General features: G+C 39.7%; 1 protein-coding gene across 3 annotated transcripts in view; it reads right to left on the bottom strand.

Annotated features, from left to right (window-relative positions):
* The window catches only part of Slco5a1 (solute carrier organic anion transporter family member 5A1), a 150,665-nt gene that overhangs the window by 61,877 nt on the left and 69,277 nt on the right, over positions 1-19,511 (bottom strand). For 2 of the 3 annotated variants that reach the window (XM_027398837.2, XM_035440007.1), the window contains exons 3-4: positions 16,054-16,271; positions 346-510 (exon numbers count right to left, since the gene is read on the bottom strand). In XM_027398837.2, the coding sequence (XP_027254638.1) occupies positions 346-510; positions 16,054-16,271 (383 nt within the window). The remainder of the gene's footprint in view (positions 1-345; positions 511-16,053; positions 16,272-19,511) is intronic. The other variant, XM_035440006.1, reaches the window with a different exon arrangement.

The following is a 19,511-nucleotide window of genomic DNA, read 5'->3' as shown; positions in this document are numbered from 1 at the left end:
CATTTACTTCACAACATTTTAAGATCCATTTTAACCCACAAGAAGATCAACACTCATCTAAATGTGAATCTCACTGCTGATTTCACTTTTTCTAACTGAGGTCCACAAAAGCCATAAATATGCAATATTCTCCCCTTTCAAAACACAGTTAGTAAACATATCGCATGAATATAATGGGGATCTTAGGGAGCACACCCCTGGCTTTCCTCACAAACCCGGAGGCACCAGGAGCTGGAAGCACACTTGGTGAACACTTGGTGTGAGCCTGGCCTTCCTCCCCACTCACTCGTTTCCGTCTATGGACACAATGACCACGTTTCAAGGAGCCCTGTGGCAGTACCTTACCAGTGTAGATGCTGGCATTGGAAGCTGGGATACCAAACTGTGACTCGATGAACTTGGGGATGAAGGTAATGAAAGCAGTGACAATGGCACTCTCAGCTGTGTATGACAAACTCACAAAAAGGAATGTCATGTTGCTTAAGATCCTGACAGCTGCTCTTGGTAGGTCTACAAAATGACAAAAATGATACATGAATGTTATAAACAATGGATGGAAAACAAAAGAAAACTGAACTTTTTTTTTCTTATGTACTGAAAATAGTCTCTGGCAACAGACAAAAAGCTCTTATGATGCTTTTCCCCCTTTTTTCTGTTTTTTTTTTTTTTTTTCAGAGGTTTCCCTGTGTAGCCCTGACTGTACTGGAACTCACTCTGTTGATCAGGCTGGCCTTGAACACAGAGACCCCACTACTTCTGCTTTCTGAGTACTAGGATTAAAGGCATATGCCAGCATGGCCCCATTTCTGATGACATTTGAAACCATCCCTGTTCTTAGAGTAGGGCTTCTTAATTCTCAGACAGGATAATGAAGGAAATAGCATCTAAAATCACATCCAAATGTCTTCATAAACAGCATCCAGCCAATAAAATTATTTGCATTTTTCATTAATTAAAATACATTTTATGTTAAGACCCTAAAGGTTCTTTAATATGAAAATTACCTGTGGTCTAATCCTACATTATAATTTCCAGTTCACCCAGCTACCACTATAAGTTGCATTACCCTATTTTAAATTTTGATTTATTATTTACTCTGTGTGTATGTGTGTAAAAGAGAGAGTTTGTTCATGAATGCATAAGGGTATGTGGATGCCCTAGGAAACCAGAAAAAGGCAGTAGATCCTCTGGCCTGGAGTTACTGCTGATTTTGAGTCAGAAAAAGTAGCAGGCTCTCTTTAAAGTTGACCCATCTCTCTTTTTTTAAGTTTTTTATTTTTATATATTTGAATTACAAACAAGATTGAATTACATTATGATCCCAGTTCTCGTCTCCCTCCCTTCCTCCACTACCACCCTCCAACTAAAACCCTACCTATCATATGTCCTTTCTTCTAATCTACACCTGACTCAAAATTTCTGCTTCCTCATGACCCAGATGCATCCTTCCTTTTCTTCCTTTCTCACTCCAAGATGCATTTCAGAGTTGGCATGTCTTTGGTCCCACACTGCAGATGCCGAAAGCAGAGCAACAGGTAGGTGCTGTTGATGCTGTACATCTGATCTTTCAGCCTTGTTTATAAAACAGGAAATAATCACAGCTAAAGAAATCGCAAGGAATGAGAACATGGGGTACTTAGAATTGAAGAACAAAAGGCCATGATATCCTAAGGTGAAAGAACCCAGAAATGAGGCTCACCATCTCAGGGTGGAAGACCTCATCCTTAGGACTAGGCTTAATAGTTCTTAATAGAACATCCTACAGATACAAAATCATTTATAATATAAAATGTGGGATGGCTAATGGATAGGAAATGTTCAAACAAATTATGCAATATCCGTATAAGTTAATATGAGGTGGACATTAAAAATGAAACAGCTATGGACTGGAGAGATGGCTCAGTGGTTAAGAGCTCTGGCTGCTCTTCCAGAGGTCCTGAGTTCAATTCCCAGCATTGGCATGGTGGTTCACACTGTTTATAGCGGGATCTGAAACCCTCTTCTGACAAAAAGTTATACATGCAGATGGAGTACTCATATACATAAAAATAAATCTTTAAAAATGAAACAGCTGTTTGTGCTTGCACAAAAGAATTACAAAAAGTAAAAATCGGGTACAGAGCTAAATTTAAAAAAGAATTACAAAAAATAATTGATAACTAAAGCAAACTAGAGAAACACATAAATATGTGCATATAGTCATATTTGTGTAAAAATCAAACAAGTTAAAATAATGCATTCATAGGAGATCAAATGATGACTTTTTAATACACTAATACTAAGTTCATATCCTCCCACTTACTAGAATCTAAAACTCAGGAAGTAGAAAATATTAGCTCACGACATTTCAAAATACAATTAAATGCAATTTTCATGGTCTTACCTAACCTTGTGAGGTTTAAGACTTTAAGGGGAAAGCTAATATGCAGAGTTGACCTTTAATGTGGATAAACACACCAGAGAAAAACAAAAAAAACATTTCATAATGTTTCCAGTAAATGTTAAATTAAAATGTCATATCCAAAATTTCAAAGTTGGTAAGTTGAGATTATCAACATTCAAAAATTCTAATTAAGTTTAGTTGGCATATTAAAAGGCAAAATATTGAATCTAAAACATCTGGGAAAAGAGGAAAAGTTTAAAACACAAAATGATAAAAAATAAAAATAAAACACAAAATGATATTTGTATCACACAAATGTTTTAGGTCATAATCATCACCTCAAATTGGTTTTTCTTTTTATAATATTTTAACTATGTGTATGTGTGCATGTCTATATGTAGGTATATACACAAGTGCCCTTGGAGACCAGAGATATGAGGATCCCTTGGAGCTGGAGTTACAGGCACTTGTTAGCACAGGTGCTGGGAAGCAAATGCTGGCCCTCTGCAAAATCTGTATAGTCTCACAACCCTCTGAGCCATCTCTCCAGCCCCTACATTAGATTTTCTTTTAGAGACAATTGGTTTTGTAAAATTGTCTTTTAGCATCAAGGGCAAGAAAAATTTATACCAATGTTCCCTCATCTCATTAAAAAATTAGTGGAAAAATACATAAATAAGTAAAACCAAAGTTAGTTATTACTTAAAAAGAATCAACAAAGTTAAGACTTCCAATAAATCTTTCACTCTCCACATTCATTGGCTGGGACTTAGTTTTCTGCACAAATGCCCTGAAAGAGCCAAAGAATTTAGGGCTAAATTTTGGGATGTTGCAATTGAGTGGTTTTTTACATATAGGGACTGCGCTAATAATTACATTGAAGAGTGATGGAAATCAGATCATTAACTGCCAGAAAAGGAGTTAGAAGTGTAGAAAAAAAGGACCAGATAGTAAATTAGAACTGAAGGTACTCATATGAACCAATTAGATGAACAGATACATAGAAAAATGAGAATTTCATTAGATGATAATAGATTGACAGATAGACAGACAGATAGATATTATATATAGATGGCTGATAGATATAATAGAACAAATTGACTGGCAAGTGATATATAACAGATAGATAAAATATATGATAGGTTGATTGACAGGTAACAGATAGAGGCATACATATATACATACAAGTGTATGCATGTGTTTGAGTGCATACATGTTATTTCCTAGCATTGTCACAAACAGGATTTTTGACATAATGATACCCCAGTAAGAATGAGCCTACCCAGCATGTAGTTCTTGGTTTCTAAAAGTCATTATCTGCTCAAAGAAACCAAGAAATGTCTGACATGACTTCAGAGTTGAAAGACAGAAAATACAAAATGAGCTCAGGAAAAATCTTACTGAAGAAGAGAGTGAAAAAAAATCACTTCAATGGACAGATTCCCCAACTTTGAGCTTGATGGACGCTAAAAGAACTATGTGAAAATCAAACAGGAAGAAGAGACATCTGATCCTCGTTATTTGTGGATTTCATACTGGCCATTATAGCTATTTGCTAAAGTTTATTTGTAAGCCTAAAATTAATATTTGAAGCAGTATCACAGCGACATGGAGCAGCAAAAACTTGAGTCATCCACACTCTCCTTTCCTAGCAGAGGTGGAGAACACATCCTGCCTTCTTCTTGCAGCTCTAACTTGGTAAAAGTGGGTCTTTGTCACAATAGTTTGTCACGCTTTTCTCTTTATGTTTTTGCTGGCGATGAGTTACAAGCATTTGGCATGATGTCAAAGTTAAAGAACCAACAGCAGCCATTACACACAGACATTTAAACATAAAATGAAGTATAAATGAGCTGTTGAACACATTGTGACAGAACCAATCCATGAATCCTCTAGAAACAGTACTTCCATGTTTATTAATTTGGTGACATCACAAAGCATAATGGCTGTAAAGAATTGGAGTTCATTGATCTAATGTAGCATCAAAATATTCCCCTATATGGCCCTTATACATTATTAATGATTTCATTGCACTCCTACTAATTAACTTTTGGATGGAGTAACCTAGAAAAATGCAACCTCTATCCAGGGACCAAATGACTAACCTACCAGATGATTGGGCAAATTAATAAATACTATCTGCCCAGTTAGGGAGTACTGAACACAGCATTGTTTTTTGTGCTAACCCTTAAAAAGTACATAAATCAGAAGACAGCATCAAACCCCCACTAAGGTATAGTCTAGGAAGATAACTTTTGCCTTTGCTTTTGAGAAAAAGTCAAGATCAGGAAGATAAGGATCTGCCCAAGACTGAAGCAGACCCTAAAACTAAACACATGTGATTCTGGATTGGCCCTTTAGCATGAAGGGCATCTTTGGGAAAACAGGCCTGTCTTAGATAGTGGAAGTAGATCAGTGTGTATTTCTGAGTTTTGATGGCTGCCAAGTGGTCATTCAGGGCAGTGTCCTTGAGCTTAGGAAAAACACCAGGGAGTATGAGTAGTCAAGCATATCAACTTCTGGGGAATGGTAATTATTGGAGATTCAATATCGGGCATCAAGTAACCAGGACTCTGTGTGACTTCCTGCAGCCTTTATGTACATCCAAAACTGTTTCAAAAGCATGGTTTTAAGAAGTGAATTGGACAAGAAGTTGATCAATCTATGGATATGCAACCCAATATCTATTTCATTTTTAATGCTACAGAATTTTTTAAGATTCATTCCTTGGTGCCATGTATAATGTGTTGGGTTTTTTTTTTTTGTTTTTGTTGTTATCATCATCATCATCATCATCATCATCATCATTTTGGTTTTCCCAGACAGGATTTCTCTGTGTAGCTTTGGAGTCTGTCCTGGAATTTGCTCTGTAGACCAGACTGGCCTCAAGTATAATGTGTTAGTATACAATCAAAGATGCCATGAAGATCATGAGAGAGAGGTGTTGAGTAATGATTATGATGATCTGGTGTTCAATAATTTGATACTATGAAATTTCTCAAGTTCAGAACTGACAATACAACCCAGATGGTAAAGAAAGATGTGTGCCACCAAGCCAAATTCAGTGTTAAGGAGAAGGCAACAACTGATCAGTCCCAGGACAGGTGGGACTACAATGGGTTCTTCTTTGAATCCTTGTAGATAACAGACATTGGCATGCTTGTCATGACCCAACCATTAGGCAAGCATGCTCCAATTCATATGAATGTCTTAAGTACGACTATAGTCTTTGAAACATGTGTCCGACTAATGTCTTTGAAAGCACCAAGCCTCAAATGACAGTCACTTGCAGCAAAGAAAAAGAGTACAGCCATCTTTCCAAGTGGAAGGGAGATGTATGTACTGATATTTTATTCTTAGTGAGAAATATATCCCTTTGTCAAGAGTACTATGAGCATGTGTTGCACTGAAGATCTCATATTCACTATTCCTGCTAAAGCCACAGTGGTTTTTATCATGTACCTACTGGAAGCACTAAAACTTCCTTAGAGTGTATTTATTCATTAGTATTCTTTATTACATCACAACAGCAATGCATACTAAAAGTAATATCTGTGCATGAAAAAAATGAAATGAATACCGTGGTGCACCATTTCCTTGTGGAGAATGGGTAAGTTCTCAGAGAGCACGAGTGGTAAGGCGAAGGGGTCCCTGGCACAGACAATGGAACACACTGAGAGCTAAGAAGGGCTGGTCCATAATCATCTGAATGACAGATCTTTAAAGTCAAATAAACCCATCACTTTCTATGCTAATCTACAAAATAAATTTTAAAAAGTCAGAAAAAAGACTTTAAAAATCCCTAGCAGATTTAGATGACATTATAATTAAAAAGTCCATTAACAAATAATTAAAATGCTATTAAGGGAATACAGGATTCATGAATACAGTATTTTATTTAGACAGCACATACATGGGGAGAGGTCTTTTGTAAGCTTCATCTGTAAGCAACTGAGCATTGCTTCTTTAAGCAGCAGCCCTGGAATTTTGATATGCTGGCCAGAATCACTAGACAATCCATGATTTAATTTGACATTTTTTGTCAAGATTCAAATTCATGGGTATGAATGCTATATATTCAATGCTAGTCTCTGCATATTTTAACCTTCCCTTTACATTCTGGTATTGTTTGTTTGTTGGTTTTTGTTGTTGTTGCAAGAAAATTCTTTTCCTATGATCTGCTTGTGTGTTTGTTTCCTGCTGTTGATATTCAGCTTCCAGGTCAACATTCCTCTATCACATTTTTTCTAAAAGTAAATATAACCCATCAATTTTATTCTTTCAATATCTTTTTAAAATTTCACTTTCCCAAAGAAATCCCAATAACAGCTCTGATCTAGCTTCTGGCCTCACTCCTATGTCTGCCTCCTGGCCAAATCTGCTGGCCTTCATGCCTAAGGGCTCTGCAAGATGTGGCAACCCATGTTTTCAATGGGCATTGGCCTCTCTCTGTTGTCACTCAGTGTCCCTGTACATTAAAATCACTTTAGAGCAGCTTTGTGGAATATCTCTTCATGAACTCTCCTGGATCCATCTTGACAAGTACCAGATGTATGACACGTTCCCCTTATTTCAAATTCACCTATCATTAATGTACTTTTAAATCCACTGGTGATCAAAACACTGGTGGAGACACCAGCCAGCATCAGAGTTATCTTGCAGTATGAGACAAGTATCATCCCTATTTCCTACACACTATCCTTGAAACCAACAACCCCACAGAATACCCCAAAATAAGACCCCAGAAAAGTATTCTAAATCCTGAGCCCTCCAAGGCACTGTGCACAGCATCCCCTGAATTACATTGCAGTCACCTTCCAGCCTATCAGCAGAATCACTGAGCCATTCAACTGTAGACACGTGGTGGGAAATGGAAATGTCAGGCCCCAAAGGCACCAGTAAGGATCCACAGGCCATGGCATGCCCTCTCTTGCTTAGACTTAGCCCTGGTGAGCATTGTCATCCATCTTTCTGAAAGGAGACTCCTCTAATGAGTTTGCCCTGGGAATAAAATGTAGAGTTCTCATTCCTAGGGACTTTTTGCCAGGCCTATCACCTGCCTTTTAGCTCATCATTCACATGTGCAAATAAAAGAGGGGTGGCCTGCCACAAGCAAGCAAAGGCTCAAGGAAGTGAAGGTAAATCAGAAATGAAAGAATTGGAAATAAAGAAAAGCAAGAGCAGAGCATGAAAAACAGGAGAGAGAATTAAACATGACCGTAAGACTGAGTCTCCTGGTCAGCAAGGTAAAAAATTCTCCATCACCACCACCACCACCACCACCACCAACAACAACAACAACAACAACAACACAACAACAACACTCTGATTCCTTATGGAAAGCAAAGCTTTTCCCATTACTGTACAGTGGGAAGCAGTGGGTCTTTGTGTAGTCCTCAGTCCTCAGCATCAGTGAGACCCAGATGGTTGTTTAAGACACTAAGGTCCAGATCCCTTAAATCAGGAATCCCAGATATTGGGATGCTAACAGAGGCTAAATTTGAGTACTATGGTGCACATGAAGGGCTTATGAAACCAGCCTTGGGCAAGTATTAGGAACCCAGGAATGGCCTTCAGTTAAAGGTGCAAGACCTAAAGCTACTGTGCAGCCCAGTGAAGCTCACACTTAAGAGGGCCACAGCTGAAACCTTGGCTTGCCATTCTAACACTCTGCTTTCTTTGCAACACTTAGCAAAAACCACATACACTACAGCTGGGTAGTTTCTGGACATTCCTATTGAATTTCATCCTTCTGCCTCCTGCTAGTTCTTGTGCCTGTTATCCCAACTTAAGACCCCAGTACATCTATCTCCCTGCCTATCTGTATGTCAGCCGTCACTGTCAGCATGACTGATTAAGACTTAACCTAGAAGACACACCTAAAACTTTTGTCCACAACACTGTTTTCAGAGAGGTTTAACTGGCACGAGAGTACTCATCCTGGATTATGAAGGACCATCCATGGGCTGGGGGGAGAGAAACAGAGACAGAAAAAGGGAGGAGAGAGGGGACAAAGACAAGTACGGTCTGAATCAGCATTCATCCCTCTTTCCTGACTACAGGTGTCATATAACCAGTTGCCTCATGTGCCTGCTGCTATGCCCTCCCCACCAGAACAGATGGCAGCCCTCTAAACGATGAGTCAAAATTAAGCTTTTTTTTCAAGTTGCTTCTTGTCAGATATTTGGTCACAGCTGACACACCATCGTCCCTATGTCAGCTATCACATCCTACAGAAGTGGCCTTCCTTTCTCTCATTCAACAATTCACTCGTTTAAGTGTTCCAAGGGTTATTTTAAATGTGTGTGTGTGTGTGTGTGTGTGTGTGTGTGTGTGTGTGTGTGTGTGTGCACATGTTGCTGTGGATGGAACCCAGGGCCTTGAACATCCTATGCAAGCATTCTACTACTGAGCTACATTCTCATCCCTGAAAACAACTTTCATCCTACAACCCCATACTAGAATGAGCCTTTGATTATCAGATTCATATCTTTATGAATCAGAGTTCAAAACAAACATGGAAAGTGTAAGAGTAGCTCTGGGCTTACTTAGTCTGAACCACTTGTTGCTAATGATGAACTTGATGGCCGTGTGGAGGTCCAATGATATTTTATTGTCTTCTGTTAAATAGCCATGGTTTTTGGTAACCACCCAATGCCAAATAAATTATGAGCTTATATATTATTAGAAATTATAGAGATCCATTTTGATGAGTTAGAATATTTTCATATCTTAAAATAAAGGCTAAGTTGAACAATAATTCATTCACTAGATATTTATTGAGTTCCCCTTGGTGGGGTTAACTCAGCAATGTATGTGATGAGGGGGGAAATCCTTGCCTTGGTATAGTTGGCTTTCTCAGTGGAGAGACAGCAAAGTAAAGATATAAAGAAGTTCTATTTATCCCTGAATTATGGTGGGCTCTGCATCTGTGATCTTAACCAAATGCAGATCAAAAATAACAGAAAAATTCCATCTGCCCTGAGAATGTGGGGACTTTTCTTCTCAGGCTTCATAAGCCATGCAATGTAGCCTGTTGGGAAGAGTGTTGCCAGAAATCTAGAGATGACCCAATTCTATAAGAGGCTGTCAAACGAGTGAAGAGCAAAGGAGTCCAGACCAGGCTGGTGAAACCCAGAGAAACAGCTGACCTGAACATCGGGGAACTCTTGCTCCCCAGACTGATAGCTAGGATACCAGCATGGGACTGATCCAGACCCCAGGAACATGGGTTTCAGTGAGGAAACCTCGGAAATCTACAGGACCTCCTGTAGTAGTTCAGTACTTATCCCTAGCATAGGTGTGGACTTTGGGAGCCTATTCCACAGAGGGATACTCCCTGAGCCAAGATACACGGGGTTGGGCCTAGGCCCTATCCCAAATGATACAATAGACTCTGATGACACCCTATGGAAGGCCTCGACATCCAGGGGGAGCAGAAAGGATATTTGATAAGTAGGGTTTTAGTTGGGGGGTGGGCTGGTAGGGGAGGATGGGAGGGAGAAGGGAACTGGGATTGTCATGTAAAACAATCTTGTTTCTAATTCAAATAAAAAAATAGGCTATCAAAATGTATGGACAAACACTGTGCCTTTTTATGGAAGAGTCTTGAGTGTTCCTGGAACCAGTCTCCCAGTTACCAAGGGATACCTATGCATCAGGGGTTAGTGGCGAGAGCTGAAGAGGAAATAAAGAAGGGTAGGAGCTCAGTAGCATTAAAAGGGAGGTTGGAGAAACACACTGAAGCAAATGAGGGGCTGTGGGGAAGAGCATTCCTAGAATAGGAAGGACACACCTGAACCAGCGATGAGCCTGATGTGGTTGAAGCATGATTTGTAAATGAAACTGAAAGGAGGTGGGATGGAAGATATGACCATGGGTGAGATCCAAAATGTCCTCTGGGGCAGGTGGCTTTCTTATGAGTGTGACAGAAGCAGGCTGAAGCTGAGGAGTTACCTTTATCAGTTTCTTCTGGCAGCTCCATAAAAAGCACCCAAGCAGGTGGGGGAGAGGCCAGGGCTAATGTACGAAGCTGTCTTTTCCCTGTGTTCTGGGCAAACTTCACTGGTCTCTGCCCACAGCTCTCTCCTTGGGCCCCTTCTTCCATCCCACTCCTTTACCTACCTGGCCTCCCTCTAGGAATGTTTTTGGCAGCTTCCTGGGAGGGAGGAATTCTAAGAAAGTCTGGGATGCCTGCAGGCAGGTGCTCCACAATATGACCACCAACACACACACTCTCACCTCCCCAGCCTTACCATCCACATGTCTACCACATACACTCAGTGTGCCAAGCACAAGAAACCTATTCGGCATTTCCAAACACGTCTATCCTCTGCTCTCCATTCTCCACCTGGCTTGCTCCCACCTCCACAGGGTTCAGGTGGCCTGTTCTGGATCATCCTGATTCTTTCATGAGATGCTCAGTCTCCTGCCCTCAGTCAGTCCCATCCTGTCTTTATGGTTCTTTTGTGGTGCCAGGGTTCAAATCCAGAGCCTAGTGCATGTCAGGCAGGCATCCCACTGCTGGGGCACATCCTATCTGCCCTGTGGTTCACAATGTACCCCCTTTGTACTTCTCCAGTCTCCCTCAGAGAATTCTGAAGAACACAGCTCACTCATTTCATAGCAGCCACAACCAAGTCTGAAGCTTTCTCTGGGGCCTGTCTGTTCTCACTCCTACGCCACTACACACCCCCAGCACTGGGGCTCTGAGTGTGCACTACGCACTTGAATCTACAGACTCTGGGCATCCAAACTCAGGTCTTTGTGCTTGCATAGCAGGCACTCTACTGACTGAGGCATCTCCCCAGACCCTAACATTATCCTTTAATGACCAAAATTATTAATAGTAATAATCTGTAACTTTCAATAACTCTTTTAAAATCAACTCATCACCTCAAAATAACTTTTTGATTTGGCTATATTTATAAACATATTGCACACCAACACAGACAAAATTCTAGACAAAAGAAATTCTATTTTATGTTAAACTAATAATACCAAACAATTAAGGCTAAAAGTGGGTTATAAAGGAAAATAAACAGCCACCATTTTCTATATAGAAAAACATTATGTTAAATGGGGAAGGCTTTAAAATTTTAGGCTTCAAACCACAGGAAAATTGATCCACTTAAATATTTTAAGTGTTTATTTCTGTTAAGATTTTGATTGAATCAATGTTAATCTCTTTGTGGAAAGGCAATGCAGACACACTGAAAATTTGACTTTCCTCTTTGTGGTGTTTTACAACAGCCTCATTGTACATAATTTATAAGAGTCTAGAAACATGAGTCAGATTTTTCCAATATCGGTATCAAAAATGGGGAAGCAGAAATTAGAAAGTACAGTGGATTGTCTTCAAGCATCCTCAGCAAGAGAGCTTCTAAAAGGGCACCATGCAAGACAGGTGTGGTGGCTTGCCCTTGTAGTCCCATATACCGGGGAGGCTTAAGAAGAGGGTCACTTGAACCCACTGGTTCAAAGCCAGCTTGGGTGACACAGCAAGACTCTGTTTGCAAATAAAGCAAACAAAGAGGCACCATTCTGCAAAGCCCAAATCCTTTTCCTTTTAAGGGAGTACAAATCAATGGCTAAGCAATCTATCTCCTTTTTAAAGGAGCTGGTATTGATGGACACAAAAAAATAAAGACAAAAGGGAAACCTGCTCCAGAAGACAAGAGAAAAGAGAATGTGGGACTCAGACACAGATGTAATTCAGAATGAAATCTAGACTGTCCATAATTCAGAGCCTTGGCTTTGTAAAGTGAGACATGCCAAGCCTGAAGACCTCCACCATGAGCCTTGGCTTTGGAGAGTAAGTAATTCCAAGCATGAATGCCTCCACCATGAGTCTCAGCTCTGGAGAATAAGACATACCAAGCCTGAAGACCTCCACCACAAACATCAGCTCTGGAGAGTAAGACATGCCAAGCCTGAGTTTGTATCTAGAGGTTTCCTTTGTCCTTCTGAAAGCTGGATTAAACATTAGAATGTCACTTCCAATATTTGTCATAAATACTCTAAGGAATATGGGTGTGTACAAGATAAATGAATTGGTTTAAATACCCTAATTAAATATTCAATATCAATATCAATTAAGTCATTTTTGGTAGGAGAATTTCAGAACATCCCATTAGAACAGTGTTTCTGTTTAACAAGATAGTAAACTAGATTGGGTGTCCTGGCATATGCCCATAATCTGAACATTCAAAGGTTGAGGCAAGAGAATAAGATGTCCAAGGCCAGTTTAAGCTATATAATTAGTTTAAGGCCAGCGTGCACTACAAGGACTCTGTCTTGAACTTCTGATCTACAACCAGCTGGAGAATTCATTTTGCACAAATATAGTAAAGAATTAGAAGTGTGTCCCATCTAGGAGATTTACACAAAAGAAGGATCATTCCCCACAATCCAGAAAGGATGTGAAAAGGAGAATTTTCCAGAAATATGAGCAAGAAAATCAGAGTGGAAACTGATTTCATGAAGCAATTATACAACATGTTCAGACTCCTCTTATTCATATATACGTGTGTGTGTATGTGTGTACGTGTGTGTGTGTGTGTGTGTGTGTGTGTGTGTGTGTGTGTGTAAAAGTTAGAAACTCACAATTACTTGAAGGACAAGAAATCTACGGGACCTCCTGTAGAAGTTCAGTACTTATCCCTAGCATAGGTGTGGAGTTTGGGAGCCCATTCCACATAGAGGAATACTCCCTGATCCAACATACAGAGGGGTGGGCCTAGGCCCTATCCCAAAGGATACAATAGACACTGATGACACCCCATGGAAGGCCTCATCATCCAGGGGGAGCAGAAAGGATATGTGATAGATAGGGTTTTAGTTGAGAGGAGGTGGTAGGGGAGGATGGGTGGGAGAAGGGAACTGGGATTGTCATGTAAAACAATCCTGTTTCTAATTCAAATTTAAAAAGTTGGGAAAAAAGTAGCATATAAGCTTCCATAAATAAATCTTAAATTCCAGAATGTATTCTTCTCATTTTGATAACATGGTAGGACCCTTCAGAACCACTGGACATTTTAATAAGCACTGGGAGGAGAACATGGCAGAGATCCATGAAAAGAAAGGGTAACTTAAGAATCTATAAAGAGCCTTGGAGACTGGAGAAATGGCTTAGCCATTAAGAGCACTTTCTGCTCTTGTAGAGGACCTGGGTTTGCTTCCCAGTACCCACAGAGCAGCTCACAATAGCCTGTTATTTCAGTTGCAGGGGATCTGGCGTCATCTTCTGGCCTCTTCAGGCACCAGGCATGCAAGTGATGTACAGACATGCAAGTAGGCAAACACATAAAATATAAAGAACAGATCTTTAGAAAGAACAAAAGTAATAATATGAATTTGATATCAATACCCCTTTTACTGTTCAACTAATATATTTCATGTTGAAGTATACAAAATATAAAGAACTCTAACCACACCTTTCTCTCTTCCCCTGAGTCTGCTTTATAGTCCTCCAAATTAAAATTCTAAATATATTTTTATGTCTTAAATTATTTAACAGCAGCTTTGTCTCAATTCACCTATAAAAACAATTGTGGGGGCTGGAGAGATGCTTCAGCGCTTAAGAGTGTGTACTGACCTCATAGAAGCCCAAAGTTCAGTTCCCAGAACCCACATCAGGCATCGCACACCACTTGTAACTTGAATTCCAGGAGACCGGTGACTTCTGCTGGACTCCAAAGTTATCTGTACCCATATAGGTGTGCACACATGCATGCACAAGTACTTGCAGGCTTCCACTCACCAGTGTGTACACAAACACACCACACTCATTATCACGGTCATCATAATCACACCATCATCATCACCAGCACCACCATCATCATCATCACAATCATCAACATCACCATCACCATCACCATCATCATGGTCCACAATACAGCTGTGGAAATGATGTGCTGCTGGTCCACATGGGAAGAGCTCAGACCACATGAGCATGCAGAGAAGTCCTCTATGTTACTGGAGTATCGGGAGTTATTCTAGCATTTACAAAAGAACACACTGTCACATGACTATGAGGAGGAAGAAGACCATATCTACAACTTAAATGAGGAGAAATAGTATTTTCCAAATATTGGTGCTATCTTTCAACAAGTAGTCTTTAGCAATGTTTCAGTCTACCATCCTTCTTAGTCTGTAGTGCCAACTCTATGGGATATTAGTAACTTCATCTTATCCCTTTGTCTCAGTGTATGCATACTCAAAATACCACAGCTACTTTATCATGAGCATCTGATAAACACTGTGCTTTATAATTTATATAAGAATTAACTCAGAAAATTCAGGAAATGAGACTGGAAATAATGAGTTGGAGTCAATGTAGGTTTCCTTAAACAACAGGACCTATTGCCATTGAGTAGATCAAAGATTGCCTTCTTAGGAACAAATTAAGATGTTTAGATTTTAGATTGTTTAATCTATCTTTATGAACTCTATAATAATATTGTTAATCAATAATAATTATATTATTATTATTATTTCTACTATCAGCATTTCATTTTTGAGACAGGGGTCTTACCATATAGCTCTGACTGGTCTGGACCTCCCTATATTCACCATGCTAGCTTCAAATTCACAGAGATCTGCCTGCCTCTGCCTCTGCCTCTGCCTCACAAAAATCTGGCCCCAGACCTGACCCTGCCTCCTAAGTGCTGGTATTAAAGGTGTGCTAAAATCATCATTTTTAAGAGAAATAAAAATGGAGAAACACGACAGTCCATCCCACAGACATCCTTCTTCCTGGACAGCCCCACAAGAACGGTTGGTACAGCTACCAAGGAATATTTCCTTTTAGTGGAGTTTCACAGGCTATCCCCATAATACCATACTGCTCCCCTAAAACAAGCCACCCTTTACACAATGCAGCCACAGTGTTAGTAATCAGACCACAGTAATCACAGCAAATGCCACATCTAGATATGGCTATCTTCATGACCTGAAGAAATGATTCTCAATCTTCCTGCAGGGTGGGCCATTGGGCCATTCCTTCTATTATTTAATCTGTTATCTACTAGTAATTTTGCAAAACACACTCAAACAAATTATTAGAAATTTGTTTTAGAGTTTCATTTTTGTTTTTTCCACTATTAGTGTGTATGATGTGTCTTCATGAATGTCAGGCTTGTGCCTCCACATGTGTGTTAAGGTCAGAGAACATTCCTTGGAAGCATTTCTCTTCTTCTACCATAGGATCTAGAAATGGAACTCTGGTCTTCAGGCTATCCATCCTTTTAAAGACATGAAAAATGGAAGCCTTTTTTGTAACTACTGTAAAATTTAACAGAAAAAATTATTCCCTTAAATGTCTTTTTTTTTAAATTAGCTTACAAAGTAACAAGTTTTATTGTAGCCTTGTCTATGCATGCCTGCCACTCTGTATCACTGTCTCCCACCTCCTCTCAAAGAGGCCACTCTCTCAAATTTCTAAAGTGACATTTGCAGCATTTCTCTCAAATCTACCCAACTAGAAGCAAACATTTGTGAGGGACACTGGTGTGGGGTCACACAGTTCCAATTTCAGGGCCCTGTTGAGCATCAAACTCAAGGCCTCCGGTACTGCTCTCTGCCATTGAGCCATACATCTTTGGACCCACACTTGGTAGAGCTGGGGCCTAAAGTACCATGTGTGTATTTATTTAAGAGAAATACTTTACCTCTGACATTCTTTCCAAAGCCCATTGAAGAAACTTTTTTGTTCACTTGTTCACTCGTGTTTGATTTCTCCTTGATGACATCATCATCACTAACGACATCAGCAGAAAATTTTTTCTTTTTCTTTTTCTTGTGTCGAGGCGGAAGCTTTTTTGGAAAAGTAAACATTGGGAATATCACAAGAAACATGGCAATGGCACAAAGGAGGAATCCACTCCACCTAAAAAATTGGGAAATGTGAGTAGTATTTATGGCTTCAGGTTGGAAGTAAGAACAGATCATTAAAATAGGTTTGTCATGATAAACCTGCAAAGAAATCATTTTAAAATTAGACAAACTGAGAAAATAAAGATAATTTGAATGGAAAAATTCTTAATTACTCAAGGATTATAGTGACTATTCAGCAACTTGATTAGAATGTCATTCAAGAAATCTAAGTATGAACTAGATCTGCTAACATGGTTAGTTCTGCTACAGTGTACATTTTATAACAGTGTTTGCTTTTTTTTTTTTTTTTGCTTTGTTTGAGCCTGAGTCTCATGTAACCCCAACTTGCCTCAATTGATTGCTATTTTAGGGTGACCTTGATCATCTCACCTTCCTTCCTCTACCTCCCAACGCTACAATGACAGGCGTGAGCCACCATACCTGGCTACAATAAATTTCCTAGAAAACCAACAGACTACCTCACAGGCTTCAAGGAGCAATATACTTAAAAGAAAGCAAATAGCCCTTGTCAAGTGTGCTTTGTTTGTTCATCATTTTGTGATGGAGATTGAAGCTACACCCTAACTTTATGTCCAGTGTAATTCTAATTGCTAATGAGGCTTAAATATTTTCCCAAGTACCTAAGAATGTATTGCTCACCCCTATTTATCCAGTCCCACAGTATTTAACAAATGTGATAGACATCAAGACGTTCAGAGTTGATCTTTGTCATGAAGAACTTAAAACTACTGTAAGCCAAAGATAAACAGCCTCCAAGAAGTGCAAGAAGGTAGAAAGCTAAGCGATGAATCTTATTTTGTAGTTTGTGTTCCAGAAAGCTTTCTAGGAGCTGTATTATCACCAATCTAGTGCATGGGAGAGGTTAGGTATTCAAAAGTTTTGCCCAATACATAAGTTGAAAGAAATAGGTTTAAAATGGGTCGCAGGTATCAGTGTTGGGGAACATAGCTAGGTCAACCTGGTTCTTCAGACCCTGGCTGCTTATGAGCCCTCATCAGTCACACGCCCCCATTACCCTCTGGAATTAGAGTCCCCAAGCTGCTTCACCATCTAAGCTTCACATCCTCCCTCCTTGAGAGGGCAGGCAGGGGAGTCAGGATATTCATGAGCTGCAGTTTAAACACATCGAGATTTGGATCCTATCTTCACCACTTACTAACTCTGAGATCTTGGGGAATTATTTTACTTCTCCTAGCTGAATTTCTCATCTGGAAAGGGGGGTAAAAACACTTCTGAGAGTCCTCAAATTTGAACAAGATAATGCCTATAGCAGACCTAATGAAATCCCACTCCAAACCAGCAGCTAATATGCAGTAGCTACTTTGGTTTTGTGTTTAACATAGATCTGCACTCAGACTAGACTTTCAGCCTTCACCATGCCTGTAATGATGTCGAATTTCATGCAATCATTAAAAATACACTCTTTTTTTAGATTTTTAAGATGTTTATTTAATACAAGTGTGTTTTGACATGGGGGTAGTGCACTTGGCACGTTACATGTATGGAGATCAGAGGATATCTCTGTGGAATTGATTCTCTTGTTAACCTTTACATGGGTTCTGGGGAGTGAACTCAGGTAACCAGGCTCTCACAGCAAGCACCTTACCCACTGAGCTATCTTTCCAATCCTCGAGATGCACCCCAACAGCCCAGAAGAAGGGAAGAGTTAGAGTAAACAAATAAAAACTGAACAGCATGGGGTCAATTCAAAGCAAAGCAAACCAGCTCATATTCCTCAGTAGCTTCAAGAAATAAGCATATGAAACATGAGATAATAACAACTCCTGAGCCACTGCTGAAGAGGACTCTGGGAGAAGCCATGACAGGACAATGTGCAGTATACATTGGAAAAAGACATCTCAATAATACTCAACACTAAAAGGCTCAAGTATCTAAATCCCTTTCATGAACCATTATTCAGGCCAGTCATAGGTAGGCAGTAGACTGACAAATAGCTCCACCCCCATCAGTTCCTTAATACAGCACACCACACAGAGGCTTTATGCAAGTAATCCAATTCTTCAAATATTAATTTTCCAATCTATAAAATGGGCATGATGTTAAAGGCTACATTTGATCATTAAAGGCTTAAATGAGTGTGTCTGTAAAGCTCTTAGTATAATGCTTGACACACAGTGTCTAATAAATGTCAGCATAACTTCACCCATCACTCCTTCAGCCTCTAATGAAAACTTGTCTTTAGTGCTAGGCATTCCATTCAATGAGAAACCTATTACAAATAACACTGCTGAATAGAAAACAATTCAAATTCATTTTTAAACAGACTCAGACAGTTTTAAAACAACAACCATTTCTATAATTAAAATTAATCCAAGTGGATAGATAAAATTATTTAATTATTGATAAAATTCAAAGTACTGAGGATGCCTTGGCCAGGTGGGACAGGTCCATATTCCCAGCTACTCAGGAGACTGAAGCAGGAGGATTGCAAGTTCAGGGCTAGCCTTGGCTACAAGTGAGTTCAAGGCCAGCCTGAGCAACTTGGTGAGCTAAAAGAAATAATTAAAAGAAAAAAGAAAACGCTAAAAGAGAAGGCTGGGATTGTGTTGTAGAGATAGAACACTTGCTGGGTATGTGTATAACCCTTCAGGGAGCCCCCTATTGAACTTCAAAAAAAATGATTAAAGGATAGGATATACTGGAAAGGCAAAACAGGACAAACTCAGAGCTCTTCATAGTCAAGTCATCCTTACAACAACCTTACAACCAAGGAACAGAGAAGTAATTTCCCAAGTCCATGTAGCTATGAGGAGCACACTAGAGGAATGCAACTTTAGGGTGTGTGCTCCACATGGAACCATTCTGCCAGCAGCTGAGTAACTGCCTGCCCACTAGAAAACTGAGCAATGACAGCATAAGGCACGGGCCAGATGGACTCTCCTGCCATCCTTCCTACCCCTTGTTATTGATGCTTCTGTCTTTCCCTCCCTGTGTTCCTTTCCTGCCATGCTCATCTCAGCATTTCTAAGTAGAACACAGGGAATACACTGCACATTCATAAGTATGTTTTAGGAATCTGTTTTCTAATGTTGAAAAACAATTTCTATTCTGACTCATCCCAGAACTGCAATGAAAACAGCTGAGATTAAAATTTTCACTATCAGTCAATAACTCAAAACCCATGTTATTCCCCTACCACTGACAACAGCACCCCTCTTTGTATGACTCAGACACTCTATAGGTCAAGTTTGCCTGTCTAGCTTCAATGCTG

The sequence above is a fragment of the Cricetulus griseus genome, chromosome 2 (assembly GCF_003668045.3).
Source record: "Cricetulus griseus strain 17A/GY chromosome 2, alternate assembly CriGri-PICRH-1.0, whole genome shotgun sequence".
Classification (NCBI taxonomy): Eukaryota; Metazoa; Chordata; class Mammalia; order Rodentia; family Cricetidae; genus Cricetulus; species Cricetulus griseus.
The sequence above is the reverse complement of the archived record's forward strand: the minus strand, read 5'-3'. Positions and strand labels throughout refer to the sequence as shown.